This window comes from Poecilia reticulata, linkage group LG23, assembly GCF_000633615.1.
Source record: "Poecilia reticulata strain Guanapo linkage group LG23, Guppy_female_1.0+MT, whole genome shotgun sequence".
Taxonomy (NCBI): domain Eukaryota; kingdom Metazoa; phylum Chordata; class Actinopteri; order Cyprinodontiformes; family Poeciliidae; genus Poecilia; species Poecilia reticulata.
In genome coordinates, this window is record NC_024353.1 from 15377852 (window position 1) to 15395890 (window position 18039).

At 40.4% G+C, this 18039-nt stretch overlaps 1 protein-coding gene and 1 long non-coding RNA gene across 2 annotated transcripts; one reads left to right on the plus strand and one right to left on the minus strand.

The window, feature by feature from the left end:
• On the plus strand, positions 1-15286 carry LOC103459655 (serine/threonine-protein kinase 38-like). The gene is made up of 14 exons (XM_008401412.2): positions 1-391; positions 7855-7994; positions 8384-8435; positions 8760-8882; positions 9372-9455; positions 9535-9658; positions 9733-9887; positions 9975-10077; positions 10203-10264; positions 10898-11015; positions 11161-11284; positions 11423-11518; positions 11607-11698; positions 12000-15286. The coding sequence occupies exons 2-14, from the start codon at positions 7861-7863 to the stop codon at positions 12122-12124; spliced, it is 1392 nt and encodes a 463-aa protein (XP_008399634.1). The 5' UTR covers positions 1-391; positions 7855-7860; the 3' UTR covers positions 12125-15286.
• LOC103459654 (uncharacterized) lies at positions 14067-17622 on the minus strand. Its single transcript, XR_532786.1, has 3 exons — positions 17544-17622; positions 16141-16235; positions 14067-15696 (listed from the first exon to the last, which is right to left on the minus strand). It is a non-coding gene; the product is annotated as an uncharacterized LOC103459654 (long non-coding RNA).
• Positions 17623-18039: the final 417 nt, after the last annotated feature.

Genomic DNA, 18039 nt, shown 5'->3' on the forward strand with positions numbered 1-18039 from the left:
GTTTGCGTTGTCAGCCCAGAGCGTCTGATGAGCCCGACGAGCTCAGGAAGCAGCGGTCTTTATTTTATGTTCTGTAGCGACTGAAACGGGAAGACTGGTGATATTTTTGGGGGGCCGGGTGGACAGCTAAAGACGGTTAAATATTTTCTAATAATTTTAGGTTAGGTTGCTGCCAGCGACAGAAGAGCTTTGTTATGATTTTGGCGTTGATACCGGTGATGTTTACTGTTCATCCTCATAGGTATCTGACGGATAGCCAATATTAACTGGTTCCTCCAGCCTGAAACTGCCTATTTATTAGGCACAGACCGGATTATTTTACATATTTTTTCCCTTATATTGCTGTGTGCTGGCGGCACGCCAATAATTGACTCTGGAGCAGGACACGGAGGTAGGTAAAATACAATAAAATGCATGGGAAATGTAAAATACAGCATGTTAATACTGTCTTATCAGTGCTTATTTGTAATAGAACCTATATAGGGTAAGGGCAAGTTTATTTTGACGTCAAAGAAATTTCGAATGCCTCTGAAAACAAAATAAAATTGAAAATACAAGAAAAAAAATTTAACAGAATCCAAAAAGAATAGCTTTAATTCTAGTTTTAAGAAGCTGGTAGATTAGTTAAGCAATAACAATGACTGCTTTATAACATTACGCCTGATGCACTCATTTATATTATAGATACATTAAGTCAGACACTGTAAAACACTGTGGTCATGAGGGTACTCGAATAGGAACTTGTATCATCAGCATATAGCATGAGATGTTGTAATCTTATGCAGTCTGAGTTTGTGTGGATATTACATAAAAAGTGACCCGAGAGCGGAGCCTTGAGGACCTTTGATCTACATGTGTATTTATGGATGTAAATAACTAGATGCACGCAAATGCAGTTGTATCTCAAGACAGGATGATTTTGATAAGGTGCTGCAAAATGTTGTACACAAGGGCCTGAGTCATTTTCTCAGTTAAAATACCACGACTTTGCAATACAACGTTAAGTACAAAAAAGTAAAAGCTAAAAGATATATTTTATTTAAAACAAAAGCAAATCAGTTCTACTCCAGCTAAAATAATACAGCATATTGATTATTACAGTTATTTAAGATAACAATCGTTGTTTTTAAGGGAAACAACTGTGGCTGACAGGAACAATTAGAAAATGTTGTTGATTTACAACAGTTTTTTTTGTTTGTTTGTTTGTTTTCTTTTTTTTTTTTGGTTAACTTGTGCACATGTTGATTTTGGCAGCCGGCTCATCCCTAAATAAAAGTAACCCGATAACAAAACCTTGAGGAACTCCACATGCAAATATTTTATAGTTAAAGATCAAGATTAATAAAAAAACGTAACACAAACACATTTTTGTGTCTAATGTATAAAGAACACAGACAGCAGCAGAGCGTTGTCAGGGTGGCGTTGTTCTGAGGAGTTGCAGAACCATCTGCTAAACCAAAACCTGGTCAGGTGCATTAATGCAATTCTCTCTGCAGCTCAAAATCTACAAACGCAAACTTAAAACACGCATCATTTGAATTAAAGCAACTGTGCAACACATTCAAAATGTACCAGATATGTTTGTTGTTCAACTTGCTTAGAATCTGAAATATTTCCTGTTGCTTTTGTTTTGGATGAATTACAAAGTTGTCATTCCTGAGCATAAGCCTAATAATTATTGTTTTATTAAATGATTAAGGACTCCTTTTTCAGACAGCAGTAGGTTGGGTTGCATGAAGCAAGTCTGACTGATGATCATTTTCTTGTTTGGGTGTTTTGGGAGTTTTTGCTCGTGTGAGTTTTCAGTGGCGTCACAAATGAGTCGCCTCATTCAAGACGGAAAACAGTGCTGTAAGGGTGGAGCGCGTCTGACTAGAGAATTTTACACATTCTGAGAAATCCGGGTTTTACAAGGATAAAGGCCTTTTTGTTTGTTTTGTTGTAGGATTTTTTGGGGAAGGGGAGAAACTGCTGTGAATTAGATTCAGCTGGTTACCTGTAAGCTGGTGGATCTCAGCGTTTTGAAGAAGCTTTTTAAAATCCTGTCAAAACGCTGTTGCACTAAATAATTCCCCGAGTGTCAGCACTTGTTACAGGGGGAATACTTTTGAATCTGTGGGACTGCTGGGGTTCTGCAGAGTAACCAGAACAACCGTCTTGTTGCCATCTTGAATAAATGGAACTGTTCCGTCAGAGCAGTAATGCTGTACCCTCCCTGCTCCGCTGGACGCTCTTGTTGTTTTTACTTTTAATGGGCTGCTTCAAGCTTGCATGCTTGAGCTTCTAAACAGTCTGCTTGCATTCATAATGCCTTCCTTGTTATTGCCTGAGTGGTGCAGCCTTGTTTGTTTAGCTACAGGGTGGATCTGGTTAACTTCAAGCCAAATTCAGTCCGTGCAGCTCAGCTGGAGTGCAACTAGCTTACAGTTGGTTCATTTTCTACATTCTGCTGGACCCAGGTCGTCCATATTGCCACCTGTGTGTCTTGCTTCTTCGTATGCGTCTCGAAAATATATTTGCGATGCATTCAAAAAAGCTGAGAAAGTTCGTGAGCAACTTTCTCAGGAACGAAGTTTAGATGAGCGAATCATTTAAACATCATCATGGCACGTCAGCGGAGCTAAACAGAACACCCAAGAAAATGTGTGCAGCCGCTGTTTACAGTTGAATCATAACTAAAACCCAATCTGACCTGGACCTGCCCGTGTTGTTTTTGTTACATTATTGTTATCAGTTGAAATGAAAACATCAAAAATGGAGGACTTCTGTAAAGGAGAGAAACAAAGGTTTTTGTTACCATAAACACACGTCATGGTCTTGTATGTGAAAGTAAATGTATTAAAATTAAAATTTCTAACATCATGTATTGAATGTATTGTGAAGGTTTTGGTGGATAAATAGATCCCTCTAGATACCTGAATGTAGAAGTTGCACAGTGAAAACTAAACCAGAAATATCGGACCTCACCGACTGAAGGAAAACAGGGCAAGAGTGCAAGCCTGAGAACACGTGGTTTGGTTTGGTTTGGTTTGGTTTGGTTTGGTTTGCTGCGGGAGGAACTGGTGCACTTCACCAATTAGGTTGTATCATGAGGAAAGAGCATTTTCTGGAAAAATCGAGACAACGGCTGAAGACTTGGACACATTTTGTCCTAAAAGCGGATCGACGTAAACACGATCACAACACAATGCTTTGACCTTTTGAATTCTGCACCTAAAAATGAACCGAAGTATAAAAAAACTTAAACTCCAAGTATAAATAATGAAAACTAAAGAATATTTTACTAACAACTAACAAAAACTATCAAACCGACTGTAAAGACTAATTAAAACTTACTGAATAAGACAAACAAAAAGTCACAATGAAATAAAACTAAACTATTTTTAAAAAAATCCAAAACTGCTATAACCCCATTGGCCTGAAAGCAATGTGTTTGAGCTAGTGGACTTGACTACTTTACACCAGTTCTTTCAGGAGGAATTGGTCCAAATTCCATAATAACCATTGTATTTTGCTCAAGTCATTCAGTTTAAATGTAATTCCACTCATACAGTACATGCAATAATCAAGTTTTACCCGTACTTACACGTGGCAGGTAAGAGCCACGGCCGTTTTCACCAAACAAACAACGCTCAGACCAAGAGTAAACAGTGGAAATTAAACAAGCTGCAGCAAAGAGTATCATATTTCTTTAATAAGCAGAATGATATTGATCCCATTAATGAATTTTCCTCCTGCAACGAGTTACCAGAATTCATAGGGCTGCAAAAACCGGTAGCCCTCCTTCTAGAGACACACTGTCTGCATAGGAAGTTAGCATACATTACGCAGTGCATTACTTCCAAATAAACCCATAACCCGGCCTGGAAAATCTGTCATGCCACAGCCAGTCGGTTACACTTTCCTCATGATGTCAGTCTGAAACGCAAGCCGCTCCGCTAACCTGAATGAGAAGAAGGTACGTACTCGGTCCGCTTCTCCTCAGTGGAAAGAAGCCATAAGGTTTTCCCAAACGTCACTGCATGCGCTCGCACTAGCTGCGTTTATTTGGCGCGCGCAGCCAGGATCCACTTAATGAGGAAAAACCGTAAACTGTGTCGGCGGCGGACTCGTGGAAAAACGGGTCTGGGGTGAAATGTTCCCACTGTCATGGCTTCTGATGCAGAGGAGTTCACAATTTGCAATATTTAAACTCTAGCTGTCTGATTTGTTTGGGAAAAATACCCCCAGAAATCCAGCTAAAATGCAGTCTCTAATAGCCTGTGTTTTTAATTTTATTAAATATTTTTTTATCTTGACACTATTTACTTATTTATTTATGTGGTGGACCCAGTTTCTTTCAGTATTAGTTCCACTATAAGGGATTATATAACTTTGGCAAAAGTTGATACACAGTACTAATTCCACCTTTACATCTGTAGTCATGCAAGGATGATTTTAAGTATCATATTCAGTACATTGATTTCTAAGTATAATATTAGCAGTGTAGTAAAATAATATTTAACTGGTCTGAAGGCTTTTAAGTCTCAACCTGCGGTTCTGGGTTGTTTCCAGAAAGAAAGCTGATTCGTCTAAGAGTAGTTATTCATATTGATACTCGTAGTTATAACGTGTAATGTTAAAAATAATATCTGATATTTAATAAAAATATAAATGACTCAGGTTCCTACTGACTTGGCAGTAAATACATTTTGTAACCCCAGTTTGTCAAAAGTCCAACTATGTACAGGCCTTTTTTCTGTTTTCACAAAGAAAAAAAGATCCTAACTATAACTTAGATTTGGGTAAAGCTCCCAAACTGATAAGAGTACGCCATTGAGCCTTCCTGTTATTTGCTTAAAGTCTTGCTCTCACTTGACCACATGTCCTAGAAAAAATAGTTTGTTTACAAATAGCTCCTTCCATCTCTGTCCTTCACCTTACCCCCCACAAAATTGTCACTTTTCCACCACTTCGGAACCCGTGGCTTTGAAGCTGTGTTGTGCGTTATCACCTGAAAAATCTTCACCAAACTGAAGATAAAGAAACAGTAAGCTTATATTTAATATTATCTGTTCAAAAGAGCACGTCCCACCGGGAGGAGGAACCAGGGAAGACCCAGGACATGCTGGAGGGACTATGTCTCTCGGCTGGCCTGGGAACGCCTTGGGGTTCCCCCAGAGGAGCTGGAACAAGTGGTTGGGGAGAGGGAAGTCTGGGCCTCCCTTCTGAAGCTGCTGCCCCCGTGACCCGACCCCGGATGAAGCGGAAGAAAATGGAAAAGAAAGTACATTTTCTGGAAAAAAAACAATGAGCATGATTGCGAACAGGGGCTGCAGAGGCAAGGAGGACATCCGCCATCTTGCTTCTACTCTCTGTTTGGGTATTGCGTATCGCCCCCCGTTGATGTGTTGATGACACATTCTTCATTCCCAATCAACAGATGGAAACAGGCATCGTCTCTCATCAAAGCCGGTGTCATGACTGGTAAAATATCAGATTATTCAGTTTCTTACCAAACTGATTGGCCAAACTGAAAATTATTCAGCTCCAAATACAACAGCATTTGTTACAAAGTAAGCAATTTGTAATATTTTTGTTATATTTAGAAAATGTAAACACATTTATCTTGAAAGGAAAAGAAAGGGTGTCATAATTGGATAATGGGCTTACTCTTTCAAAAAAGGATGTAATAAATATTTTTTTTCATGACTTAGCCAGACAGCAGAGAAAAGCCTAGAACCGGCTGTTACGGCCACAGCTTCCTTGTCGGACCCTAAATGGTTGCATTTAGCACCTTTCCTGCCAGCTCTGTCCCCTCTGCTGTGCATTAGATGCGGGCCTCATCGCTCCACTCCCCTCAGAGGCCTCTACTCTTCCACTCACCTCCCTCAGTCACCAGCATCCAATCAAACCGGCAGGATTTTAGTTCTTCTTGTATACTGACAACCCAAACCAAGGAAGAAGAAGTGTTGGGCTGTGCTTCTTTCTTACAGTAACCCAGGTTGACAAACCTCAATGAACCCTCGGCCCATTTTTCCCTTCCAAATCAGGGACTTTGCAGCAGTTATTCAGAGATTTTTCCCTCAGAAGTCAGGAAGTGTCCTGTTGTCGTGGGACCGTCGGGGCCGAAACGGGAAAAGGGCCGGGGGAATAGACGAAACACGGCTCCTATCTCCGTCCTGCAGGGCTTGTTTAATGTCTTTGTGAGCTAATCTAACCCATTCATGCCTTTCTGATGGCGCGCCGCCAAATGTTTTAGTGATATGCACTTCCACCCTCGTCCCTTTTTCCCTCTCTTACGTAACGTTTGCATAATCTGCCCTCATCAATATTCAGCTCCTTAAAGAGGAGGAAAATTCAACTTATTTCCTTAGTTTGTCTTTTAAGCAGTCTTGTAGTCTTGGAGTTGGGTTTTAATTTATGTAAAATAGAAAAGCAACAATTATTTATGCTGCTGCAAAAATAATGCAAAATACCGATTATTAATGATGATTTTTTTTTTTTTTTTTACTGCAGCAAAAAAAATGAGCTCAATTTAAATTCTGATGATTCTTATGATTCTTTTTTAAGGCTAGTTTAGTTTTTTCTATTGCTTTTGGCTATATTTTATTTTTTTAATGTTTCAGATGTCGTCCTGTTCTGCATTTGTCTTTGAGAGGGCAAACTTGCACTATTATGCCATTATCAACACAATATTTGAAAATGGTCTCAAGCTAACAATATTATTATCGCAATAATTTCTGCAACAATTTATCATGGTGACTGGTAACTATCTCAGAGCAGGGCTGTACCGGTTGCAATTTTCCTTTTCATTGATATTTCAAAAAAATCTGACCTGCTGATGCTGATGTTAGCCAGATAAGATCTGTGAATAAGATCAGTTTCTCATGGAAAATCTGACTGATTTATCAGCTGGCCACATTATGATTCCACCATCCTCTTTATACTCTAGTCAACAGGATGTTTTCCCAATAGTGTCATCAAGATCTTTTTGATTAGCATGTCTGTTCATGGTTTGTCCACCATTCTTTCCTCAATACTCAGGTGATTTTATCATTTAAAACTGATACCGCCTGTGAGAAGCAAACACTTTCTCCCTGTATTTGAAGGGGAATGGGAATCATTTGGTTGTCAAATGTGTTGCCGGGTTTTCCTTTTTCCTTTTGGACCTGCCTGGTTTAAACAAAAACCATTAAAGTTGAAAGAGTCCACTCTATTCAAACCTCTAAATGTGCGCTCCTGAAATAAAACCTCATGGGCCGTGAGTCATCCAGCATGTGACTTTCTATTTCATGGCTCACTGGAATATCTTAGCAAGATACGAGATAGAATCTGAAAAACGGTCATGTCGCATTTTATCTGGCTTTTATGTCGTGCGTCATAATTCAGAAAGTTATGGTTATGAAATTCTGACAGAAGTCTGTGCCAGTGAAGCGCATCTCATCACAATCCCACCACTCTTGGCTCTGAATACAGAAATTGCTGTAAGTTCTCCACAAACGGCCATTGATATTAGTTTTACTTTCTTTTTATCAGCTTGCTTCATCTTGTTTTGATCGTGGGACAATACTGTTGGCTCCCACTGCTGAATAAAATTTTAAATCAATCCATGAACTGTTCCATTTACTATCACTTCCGTAAACAATGCAATGTCGTGTGACATCAATGTTCTTCTTCTGCGTATTTAACTAGCAGTATGAACAGTCATGCAAAAAAAAAAAAGCATTTCAGCAAAACAAATCAGATCTACGCTGTAATCCCGTGCTCCAAATCTCACACGCAAGTGCCCTGACCCGTTCTCGTGGTAACCTGCCAGAACTCAAAACCTGCTTCCTCCTCAACTCATCTGTTTGTGTTTTTGTTGTCCACCAGGATAGCATGGCCATGACGGGAGGGACGGCAGCTGCCCTTCCCATGAGCAACCACACCCGGGAGAGGGTGACCGTGGCCAAGCTGACATTGGAGAACTTCTACAGCACCCTCCTCACGCAGCACGAGGAGCGGGAGATGAGGTAAACCCCCGGACGAGGCTTCCAAGCGGCTGACGGGAGAGTCGCCGAGGCTAAACGGAGCTGTTGTTTACAGCGTTGAGTTTCACCGCTCGGGCTCGCAACCGTCCCCGAGACGGTGTGAACAAAACAAACGCCAGTCACTCTCCTGTTACCTGAGGGTTGACCTGTTGCTCAGGGAACTCCTGTAGGAGACACCCGAGTCTCTGTTTACACCAACACCCTACACCTCCTTTGTTGTATAAATCGCTCTCTGGTAGCTTCCACTCCAACAATTACATCCACAGGCTTATTTGGAGGAAACTAGAAACTGGAGATGTTTTATAATGTATGTTTACTGTGAGTTTTATGCTCTGAATGACCTGTTTTTTGTGGCGTCTTCCTCATTTTAGGCAGAAGAAGCTAGAGAAGGCCATGGAAGAGGAGGGTTTGCCTGATGAGGAGGTACAAATCCAACTTTTTCATGTTCTTTTATATTAGATCCACAAATTTCAATAGATTTATTGGGATTTTATGTGATATTCCAACTTATAATAGCTCAGGATTTGTATTTTTTCCACAAATACAAACTTAATACATTCAGCCTTCTAAACTGCTTTCCTACATTTTACATAAATTCAGCTGTAGATGAACTGAATAGATAGTAAAGATGTCCTAGGAGCTGGAATACTTTAATTAGGCACTGTACAAACACAAAATCACCTCAGAAACCCAAAATGTAAATTTTTGAAGCCACTCAGGCAACTCGGCGTCTCTGTACCATTGCAGAAAGTGATGCGGCGCTCGCAGCACGCCCGAAAGGAGACGGAGTTCCTGCGTCTGAAGAGGACGCGGCTCGGCTTGGACGACTTCGAGTCTCTAAAGGTTATCGGAAGGGGAGCTTTCGGAGAGGTAGGCCATGTATTTTTAGTCCAGAAATGGTTCAGTGAAACTAAAAGTCCAGTTCGTTCAATTGGTGCGAATCTTGCATAAAGAACAGGGATTTCCTTGTTTCAGTAGATAACTTTTCATCAAAGCGGACAGAAGTCACATATGGTGTACCCCAAGGCTCAATCCTAGGACACCTCTTATTCAATATCTATCAATGAAATAATCAAGTTTATTTGTATAGCACATTTCAGCAACAAGGCAGTTCAAATCGCTTTTTAACATCATAAAAACACAAAAATAAAGTCATGAAAACATCATACAGTCAACAATTGAGAAACAAGATGGCACTTGAGGATGTCAAGTGATCAAGTGACTTGACATCATCAAAAACAATGTCTGCTATTGGTTTTCACAGCTATTGAATACATGATGTGTTTGGTTTTTTTCCTCAATAAACTTGGATAACTGATTGATACGTTTAAATAAAACGAGACCTTTCTCTTCGTCTAGGTCCGTTTGGTGCAGAAGAAGGACACAGGACACATTTATGCCATGAAGATCCTGAGGAAAGCAGACATGCTGGAGAAAGAGCAGGTGACTCCTTGTTCTGCCATTCTAAATGCAAGATTACATCCTGCTGTGTTCTCAAGTTCATGGTCGGCTCCCCCTGCAGGTGGCTCATATCCGCGCAGAGAGGGACATTCTGGTGGAGGCGGACAGCGCCTGGGTGGTCAAGATGTTCTACAGCTTCCAGGACAAGAGGAACCTCTACCTCATTATGGAGTTCCTGCCTGGAGGTGCTTACCCTCTCCTACACAGCATCCTATGATGTTCGATAAGCGAGAAACATCTCCTGCCCTTCTGTTGCCAGGCGACATGATGACGCTGCTCATGAAGAAGGACACCCTGTCGGAAGAGGCCACGCAATTCTACATCGCAGAGACGGTCCTTGCCATCGACTCCATCCACCAGCTGGGCTTCATCCACAGAGACATCAAACCTGACAACCTGCTACTGGACTCCAGGGTCAGAACCAAACGCATGACCCTCAAACGACTCCAGAGTCGTACAGTTTGAGGCTCGTGGTGTCACTGAATGTCCGTTTGCTTCCAGGGTCACGTGAAGTTGTCTGACTTTGGGCTGTGCACCGGACTGAAGAAGGCTCATCGCACGGAGTTTTACAGGAACCTGACGCACAACCCACCCAGTGATTTCTGTGAGCCGCATATCTGTCATAAGTAGACTGAACCAAATATCAATAAAAGCAGCAACATATATTTGAGATTGTTCTATTTTGTTTTGTGCAATGCTTCTCTTCTTTGTTCCTTGTTTTTCCCCCAGCTTTCCAGAACATGAACTCAAAGAGGAAAGCAGAAACCTGGAAGAAGAACAGGAGACAGCTGGTACGGATCCTTTTTAGACTGAAGCTGATGTGTAGTTTTGGTGTTTTCATGCACTCATCATGTGCAAATGACAAATTTGATCAGTTCTTTTCCAGATAGAGTTGATTTAAAATTGCTGTCTTCCTAGCATGGACCCCACTTTCACATGTTGTCTATACATTTCAAACCAGATATTTACATGCACTGAATAAAAAGACACAAACATGTTTTTCTCACTGTCTGAAGTTGGATCAAACTTTTCTTGTTTTAGTTTAGTTAGAATTACCAGGTTTTTTTTCTATTTGCTAAATCCCTGAAAATATGGCCAGAACTGTTTCTTAGAATTTCTCTTTGTAACGTCATACATTTTTAAGTGACCGATAATACCAATGACACAGATAATAAAAACTTTTTAATTCAAGGAAAGTTACAAAAACATTTCTAAAATCTGTTCTCACTGAGGTTTCAGGCATTTAGCATATAAAAATAATCTTTGTAATTCTGACTTAAGTTAAACAAGAAAAGTTTGATCTGTTCAATAAATACGATGAACTTAAAGGGAGTGAGTCGGGCCGGTCTGTTCCCTGCTTTAGACGTGATTTTCATGTCTTTCATTTAGAAAGCTAAGTTTTGAATGTTGCGGCTCACTTACAGGCTTATTCCACCGTGGGAACGCCGGACTATATCGCTCCTGAAGTCTTCATGCAGACAGGATACAACAAGCTCTGTGATTGGTGGTCTCTGGGTGTCATCATGTATGAAATGCTCATCGGTAAGAACAGACTTCTTCTTGGTGTTGTAGGATTGATACGCTTTACGTTTGAGCTCGCTCTACGACTTTAAGTAGGAGTTCAAACCTCTGTAGATGGTGCTGAGGCGTCACCATCGTTTCTTCTGTCTGTTGCGTGTTCGGGCAGGTTATCCGCCTTTCTGCTCGGAGACGCCGCAGGAGACCTACAGGAAGGTCATGAACTGGAAGGAAACGCTCGTCTTCCCACCTGAAGTCCCCATCTCAGAGAAGGCCAAAGACTTGATTTTAAGGTTCAAACATTGACTTTTCTACCTTCCAGTCTCACTGGAAGATCAGACCCCGAAACTGGATGTGCTGTCTTTTTTTTAATAAGTTTTCAGTTCTGTTTTCGCTTTTCACTTTTCATTTTCTGTTGGGTGTTACTGAAGGTATTGCACTGACGCGGAGAACAGAATCGGAGCTGTGAGTGTGGAGGAGATCAAGAGTCATCCATTCTTTGAGTCAGTGGACTGGGAACACATCAGGTACAAACAGACGTGCTTTTCTAAACACGGACTCACTTTACATGAAACTTTTATCAGAAGATGGACCACCTCTTGTCTCCGTCCACAGGGAGCGACCGGCAGCCATTTCTATTGAAATCAAAAGTATTGATGACACTTCAAACTTTGACGACTTCCCTGAATCAGACATCCTTCAGCCAGGTTTGTCATATCAAATGTCTCATGTTGACCAGTTATGAGAGCCTATTTTTGTTTATGCAGTAGTAAAACTCAGTTTTACAGCTGCTCTCTTCACACATGCACGAGGTCACCTCTGTTGTAAATATTACTATTATTTAACTGAAAACAAAGTGAACTTAAAGGCACAGTGTGAAGAATCTGGTGACATCTGGGGTTGAAGTTACAGAATACAACACTGACATCACTCCTACTTTCCAACATTGGATCTTCATCACTAGCCCACCTAAGTCGATTGAATCAATTTTCTGTGTGTTTTGAACAGCCAATGCAACAGAGCCTGACTTCAAATCAAAGGACTGGGTGTTCCTGAACTACACGTACAAACGGTTCGAGGGCCTGACTCAGCGAGGCACCATCCCCACGTACATGAAGGCAGGAAAGGCCTGACAGGCTCAAGGGAAGCAAACACAGAGACGTTTAACGGACACAGGGTCGGGCCGCCGAGCCCCCGCCGGTTCTGACGGGCCACGCCGGTGCCGCGTCGCTCAGCCTAAACGTAACCATCATCACAAGTTATTTAGGTCCGCTCTGCCGCCAAGAAAACGCCCCGCCGGAAGGAGCTGGGAAACGACGGAGCGTCGCCGCATTACCTCGGTTGTTTATATTTCACATGTGCTGTCTCTAGCCATAGCTCTCGGGCCAGCTCTTTAACTAGGACACTAATTAAGCATATCTGCATGCCCAGCTTAAAAGTTGACGGCAGGAATGATGGGGCTTGAATACAAATCCCTGCTTGCTGCATCCTCACGTTGATAGTTGATACACTGGCGGTTACATTAACACAGCTGCAAACTGAAGTCCGCTTAAAAGCTCTCAACACTGTAATCCAAATCTGGTTGACCGAAGAGAATCAGAACTACTGAAGCACACACGCTGCTGTGCTGCACGGAGAATTCCAGCACGATTTCCAGTGAGTTTTATAGTTCCGACCTGAAGCAAGTTCCGTTTTTCGATTTTGATATTGATGTTCGGTTTGCCGTCGCCTGCTGTTGCAGCGTTGGTGTTAAAGTGTTTTTAATCAGAATCTCACAATCGGTCTAGACTGAAGACATCTGGAGTTGTCTATGTCTTGTGAGTTTCACCTTTTTATCTTTTATTTGGGGTTTAATTGAGCGTCCTCTGTTTAAGTTATGTAACATCTGAGGATGGATATCAAAAAACTAAGAGCATCACATTGGGGGTATAATATTTTAGGAATATTATACCCAAATCCTGCTGGAATCCTCCTATTTAAAGGTGGTACACTGGCGTACTGTAGGTTAGATGGTGTAACTCCCTGCAAAGCAACAAGACGGAACTTTTAATTCTTCTGCTTAGCATCTGTCGGTGTGAAGCATTGCCAAATAGCTGTGTGTCCTTTTAAGATATAAAACGGTCAACTTAATGAGTCGCAGGCCCAGCCTCTTGCTTCTTAAGTCAACAAAACATGCAAAAGTGCCTTTTAAGTAGCTAGATGTATCACTGTAGTTTAGGAAATATTAATTAAGAGGATTCATTAAGATTAGATTAGCATTAAGCTGATTGATTTTGAGAGAAAAGTAAAGGGGCAGCTTGAATTATATGTATAACAAAAAGCAAATATATAAGCTGGTGTCTTTTAGGTGATTTATGAGGGTTGTGATACAAAGAGAGGTTTTTATGGACGAGACAATAAAACCGGAGACTCTTTAAGCAGTAAAAATGGAACTAAAGTAGGTCATAAACAGCATGAGGGTGATCTCTCTAGGTTTGGAGTTTTTAATTTTTCATTTTATGTCCATCGTAGGATGCGTTTTGACTTTTTTTTTTTTTAAATCCCTCTCACAAGCACGCAAACGAACAAAACACTCCCCTGTAAAGCCAGTCTTTAACCATGGAGTCTCAGAAGGGGAGACTATGGAGTTACCAAAGAACTCTAATCATCACGTGCCGTGGTTCGAATGTAGCCGTCGCTTATTCTGCACTTAACGGGAAACTACCTTTGAAAAGGAAGCCATTTCCATTTACTAAATCTAAACTTCTAAAGCAAAATGTGTGTGCGGGCAGGGATATTTCTTAGAAGTCCGCTAAGAGTTCTAAGAGTAAATGTATAATCAGGAAGTGTACAGAGGATTCCCAGGAATCCCTATGCTAGCTGTTTCTGAAGGCCTCTGCTAGAAAAGTAGTTCTTCAGCATTCTGATCATTTCTCTGTAATACCCCCGTGTTAATTCTTTTCTTACATTTTCTATGTAAGTAATTTATTTGTCGAGCTACAAATGCCTTGGCCGACTACACTCGAAAATGCTACAAAATGTTGGACTGATGAGGGTTTTAAAAACAGATATCTGTATATTTTTGTGTTATTTATGCTGCTCGTGTTTTTTTTTTTTTAATGTATAAATTGGCTTTTTCTTTTTTGCAGACATTCACTGTATTTAAATTGGCTGCGTTTTATGTGAAATCGCACCCACTGATGTAAACAACAAACAGAAAGTTCAGAATCCTATGGACGTCCGCGGATATCTCTTATGGATAATAAGATTTGCGAGCCCTTTTTTTTTAAAGTCAGCCACAAAAAAATGCCGTAAATTGGTGTGTAGATGATGTGATTGGTAAGGAGCGGTGGATTCAGGAGGAGGGAGAGCGAGTTTTACCAGGCAGTTGATGGAGCACCCAACAATCTGGAACAGAGGTGGAAGGTCACCAGACACAATGAGTGCTTTGTGTAGGCAATTGATGACATTGGAGGTTGCATTGGGTGTTTGCTTCGAATCAGGTGCAAGTTCCCAGCAATATCACACAGTCAAACAATCTCAAATTAGAAAATTCGAACCTCTTGGTCAGTATCTGGTAAAGTTTCCCACTAATCTGTCTAAATCAGAAACAAAAACTGCTTCCAGAAAACTCCGGAAAAATAGTGACGCGACTTGAAGACTGACTAGGAAAGGGACAATTGTTCATGAAGTGGACGATCTCCTTTTGTGTTGTGAGGTGATGTGTCTCACTGTTTAGTGTCAAATGTCTGTTTTGTGCTAGGATTGACGGTGTTTGTTTTATTTATCATGAAGAAAAACGGAGGGTGAATAGTTGCGATACGTGCTATATTTCACTTTATACAGCCACACTTGACTTGAAATCCACTACGGTGTCACTTTCAATAAAAGGATTCTTCAACGAGGTAGTAAGAGGTTCAGGAAAATGTTTCTTTTTTATCAAGCAAGACAATTCATTTGCGATGGACCAAACCAGTTTACTGCCGAGTAACAAACAGTCTTCGGCAGATTATTAAAGGGTAATGCTGCATGTTTCGTTTCGCCAAGAGACAATGAACGCAACTATATCGTATGGCAAAATCAACATAAAAGGTGAATGATCAGTATTCCCCTCCCTGTTGAAGGAAGATCCCTCGGTTCCACGGCTCAGAACTGAGTTATGATGTGTACATACTGCAGTAGACACTTGGAAGGCTACTGTCTGTAGAGGAGAGAAGGGGGTGCTCATTAATATATTCATTCATGTTGCCGAGTTTTATTTTTTATTTTTTATGTTGATACACTGTTCAGAAATAATAAAATAAAAAATAATTAAACACTTGGAAGTTTTCGATGTCTTTACTTTTCTGGGAAATTCCTTTGTTCTTGTTTGGCACAGGCCATGTAACAAACACCACTGTCCAAATTGATACTGCTGTTAGTCTTTTTCTTCTTCATCTCAACTGTTAAAACAAACTCAACAGGGATCAACAATGTGATGTGGTTTAACCGAGTCATCTGTCCTAACTTTTAAGTATCTCTCTTACACTTAAATCCTAAATGAATTACCTGAGACTTAATTTGAACTTTTTCTACCTTCTAAGCAATGACAATAAGAATGAAATGAGACTAATATGTAGCAGATGAAGTTTTCGCAATGTGGAATCAAAACTCTTTACTTTCTCCTTGTTGAGCCACTAGGGGGAGCTCTTGGCGAGCTTTTATTTCATTTTCTGTTTGTGAAGACCTGAAAGAATGAATGGAAAAGGACAACTTAATCCAGGCATGGTAGAGATTCAATTACAAAATCAAAGTAGAATCAAGCATTAATAATCATTAATCAATGTAACTTATCTTATAAATAGTGGTATTTTGAAGTCAGTAGTATTAAAAAATATTTTCCCAGACAGATTTCTTGTTCTTTAAAAGACACAGTGTCCCAGGTTACTGTATGTAGTAAACCGGCAGCTATGAGAAAACGCAGCAAACCTCCATGCGAGCCATCAATATGTTATGTCAAGAATTGGCCAAGAATTCACGCTGTCCCATCCCACCCTGCAAATCTAGTTAACCAGGTTTCTCTTAATCCCTTACCCCCATTAAGGAAACTGGCTTTCTGGTTTGGACCACGAAATCAGGTTACAACAGGAAGCCAACAGCAACCGGGTTATTTGCGCACTCAAAAACTCACCTCAAGGAAGAAGTGATGGGGCCGTCATGCCACAACCCTGTTGTCACGACCCTGTTGTCATGGACTTATTCTCCAGTATCCAATTTTCAGTTTAGCTGTGGAGAAAATTAAACGCATGAAGATGGAAGTAACCTTTAAGGAACACTGATAAAAGGTCTTCTGAAGGTCATTTTGTGGAAGTAAAAGTTGACTCACAGAACCTTTAGAGAACAATCCCTTGAGGTTCCCAAGGGTCACACTGTGGACATTGGAGGTAATCTTCAGGAAGCATTCAAAGAAAGTTCCTTGAGGGTTCTTTAAATGCCACCCAGTGAAAATTATGAAAGTTGACAACAGACTTCATAGAACCTTTACAGAGTTTCCCCTGAAGGTTTCCAGGTTTTAATACTATGATTGTTGCCTTCTGGAACCTTCAGGCAAATATCCCCCCAAAATTCCTTAAGAGTAACACTGAATGTTTAAAGCAGGACTTCAAGGAACCTTCAGACAACATTCTTTTAATGTTCAAGGAAAGCTTTGAGGAACTTTCCTCAACGCTTCCCAAAGAGTCACATCATGGAGTAGTTAATCTTCAGGGAACCTTTAGTAAATGTTCTTTGAAGGTCATAAAATAAAAAGTACAACATTTGACGTCGGCTCTCACGGAACCTCAAGAGGTAGTAAGGGAGCATTTTGCGAAGGTTCTCAAAGTGTCATATTGTGAATATCACCTATAGCCTCCAATTAAAATTCCTTGAAGTCAGTAAAAAGGTTACACTCTGAATTTTAAAGCTAATCTTTTGTGAAACTCTAGGTAATGTACCCAAATGAGGAACTTAATCTTTAAAGAGTCTTGGGTATCCTCTGTGGAGATTATGTGTGGTGTGAAAGTTCACATTTCCCCCTCCAGGTACCTTTGGAGAGTGTTCCCTAAAGGTCCCCAGGCTGCAGGAACTTTTGGGGAACATTCTGTGAAGGTTTAGAAAGGGTCCAACTGTAAATGTTGAAACTAACCTTCAGTAAAGTTTCATGGAATGTATCTCAAAAGTTTCTGAAATATCACATCTTGGATTTTGCACTGTGAAAGTTGACGGTGTCAGGGAACCTTTAGGGAGCATCATTCCATCAGTGTTGCAGCTGCCTTCTGGAAACCTTTAGGAATGTTCCCTGAAGGTGCCCAGAAAGTCATAAAGTGTTGAAGCTAATCTTCTTAGGGCATCTAGGAAATGTCCTCTAAATGTCCCTGTAAATATTAATGCTAATTGTCAAAGAACTTTACCTAAGACTGCAATGAAATCAAACAATGAATATTGCAATTAACATACTTTCTGATTTAGGAATTTTCCTTGAAGGTTATTTTTGAAACCTTTGAACATTCCCTGGAGGTTTGTGAAGGGAAACATCATGAATGTTGCTTAACTTACGTTCAAGTTACTTAGAGAGAGGATTCCTGAAAGATTCTTCAAAGGTCACACGGTAGTTGCTGAATGTAACCTTCAGTGAACCTCCCCTGTGTTCAAAAGGGTTTCAAACACAGTAAATCACAGAGAAACTTCCACTTAGGTTCTTCGTGTAAGGAACTTTTCAAAAACAGCAGCTGACTGTTCCTGGCCAATGTTCAATGTGAAGAACATTGTAGAGCTTGTAAGTTATCTTTGTCTTCCAGTTGTTGGCTGCTGTTTCCCCTAATATTTAAACACTGACTGTCAAATTTCTTCACATTTACTTCATCAGCTATTAAATTACCACACTGAAATATTTGCTGGGCAACATTCCTCTGTCATGAGGAAAGTTAAAGAACATTTCACTCCTTAATCATAAATCATTGTGTTAATGTTGATGATTTCAATGCGTAGATACATGGATTGATGTTAGTTATAAGTTAAATATTTAATACATATGTCAACCTATAAGAAATAC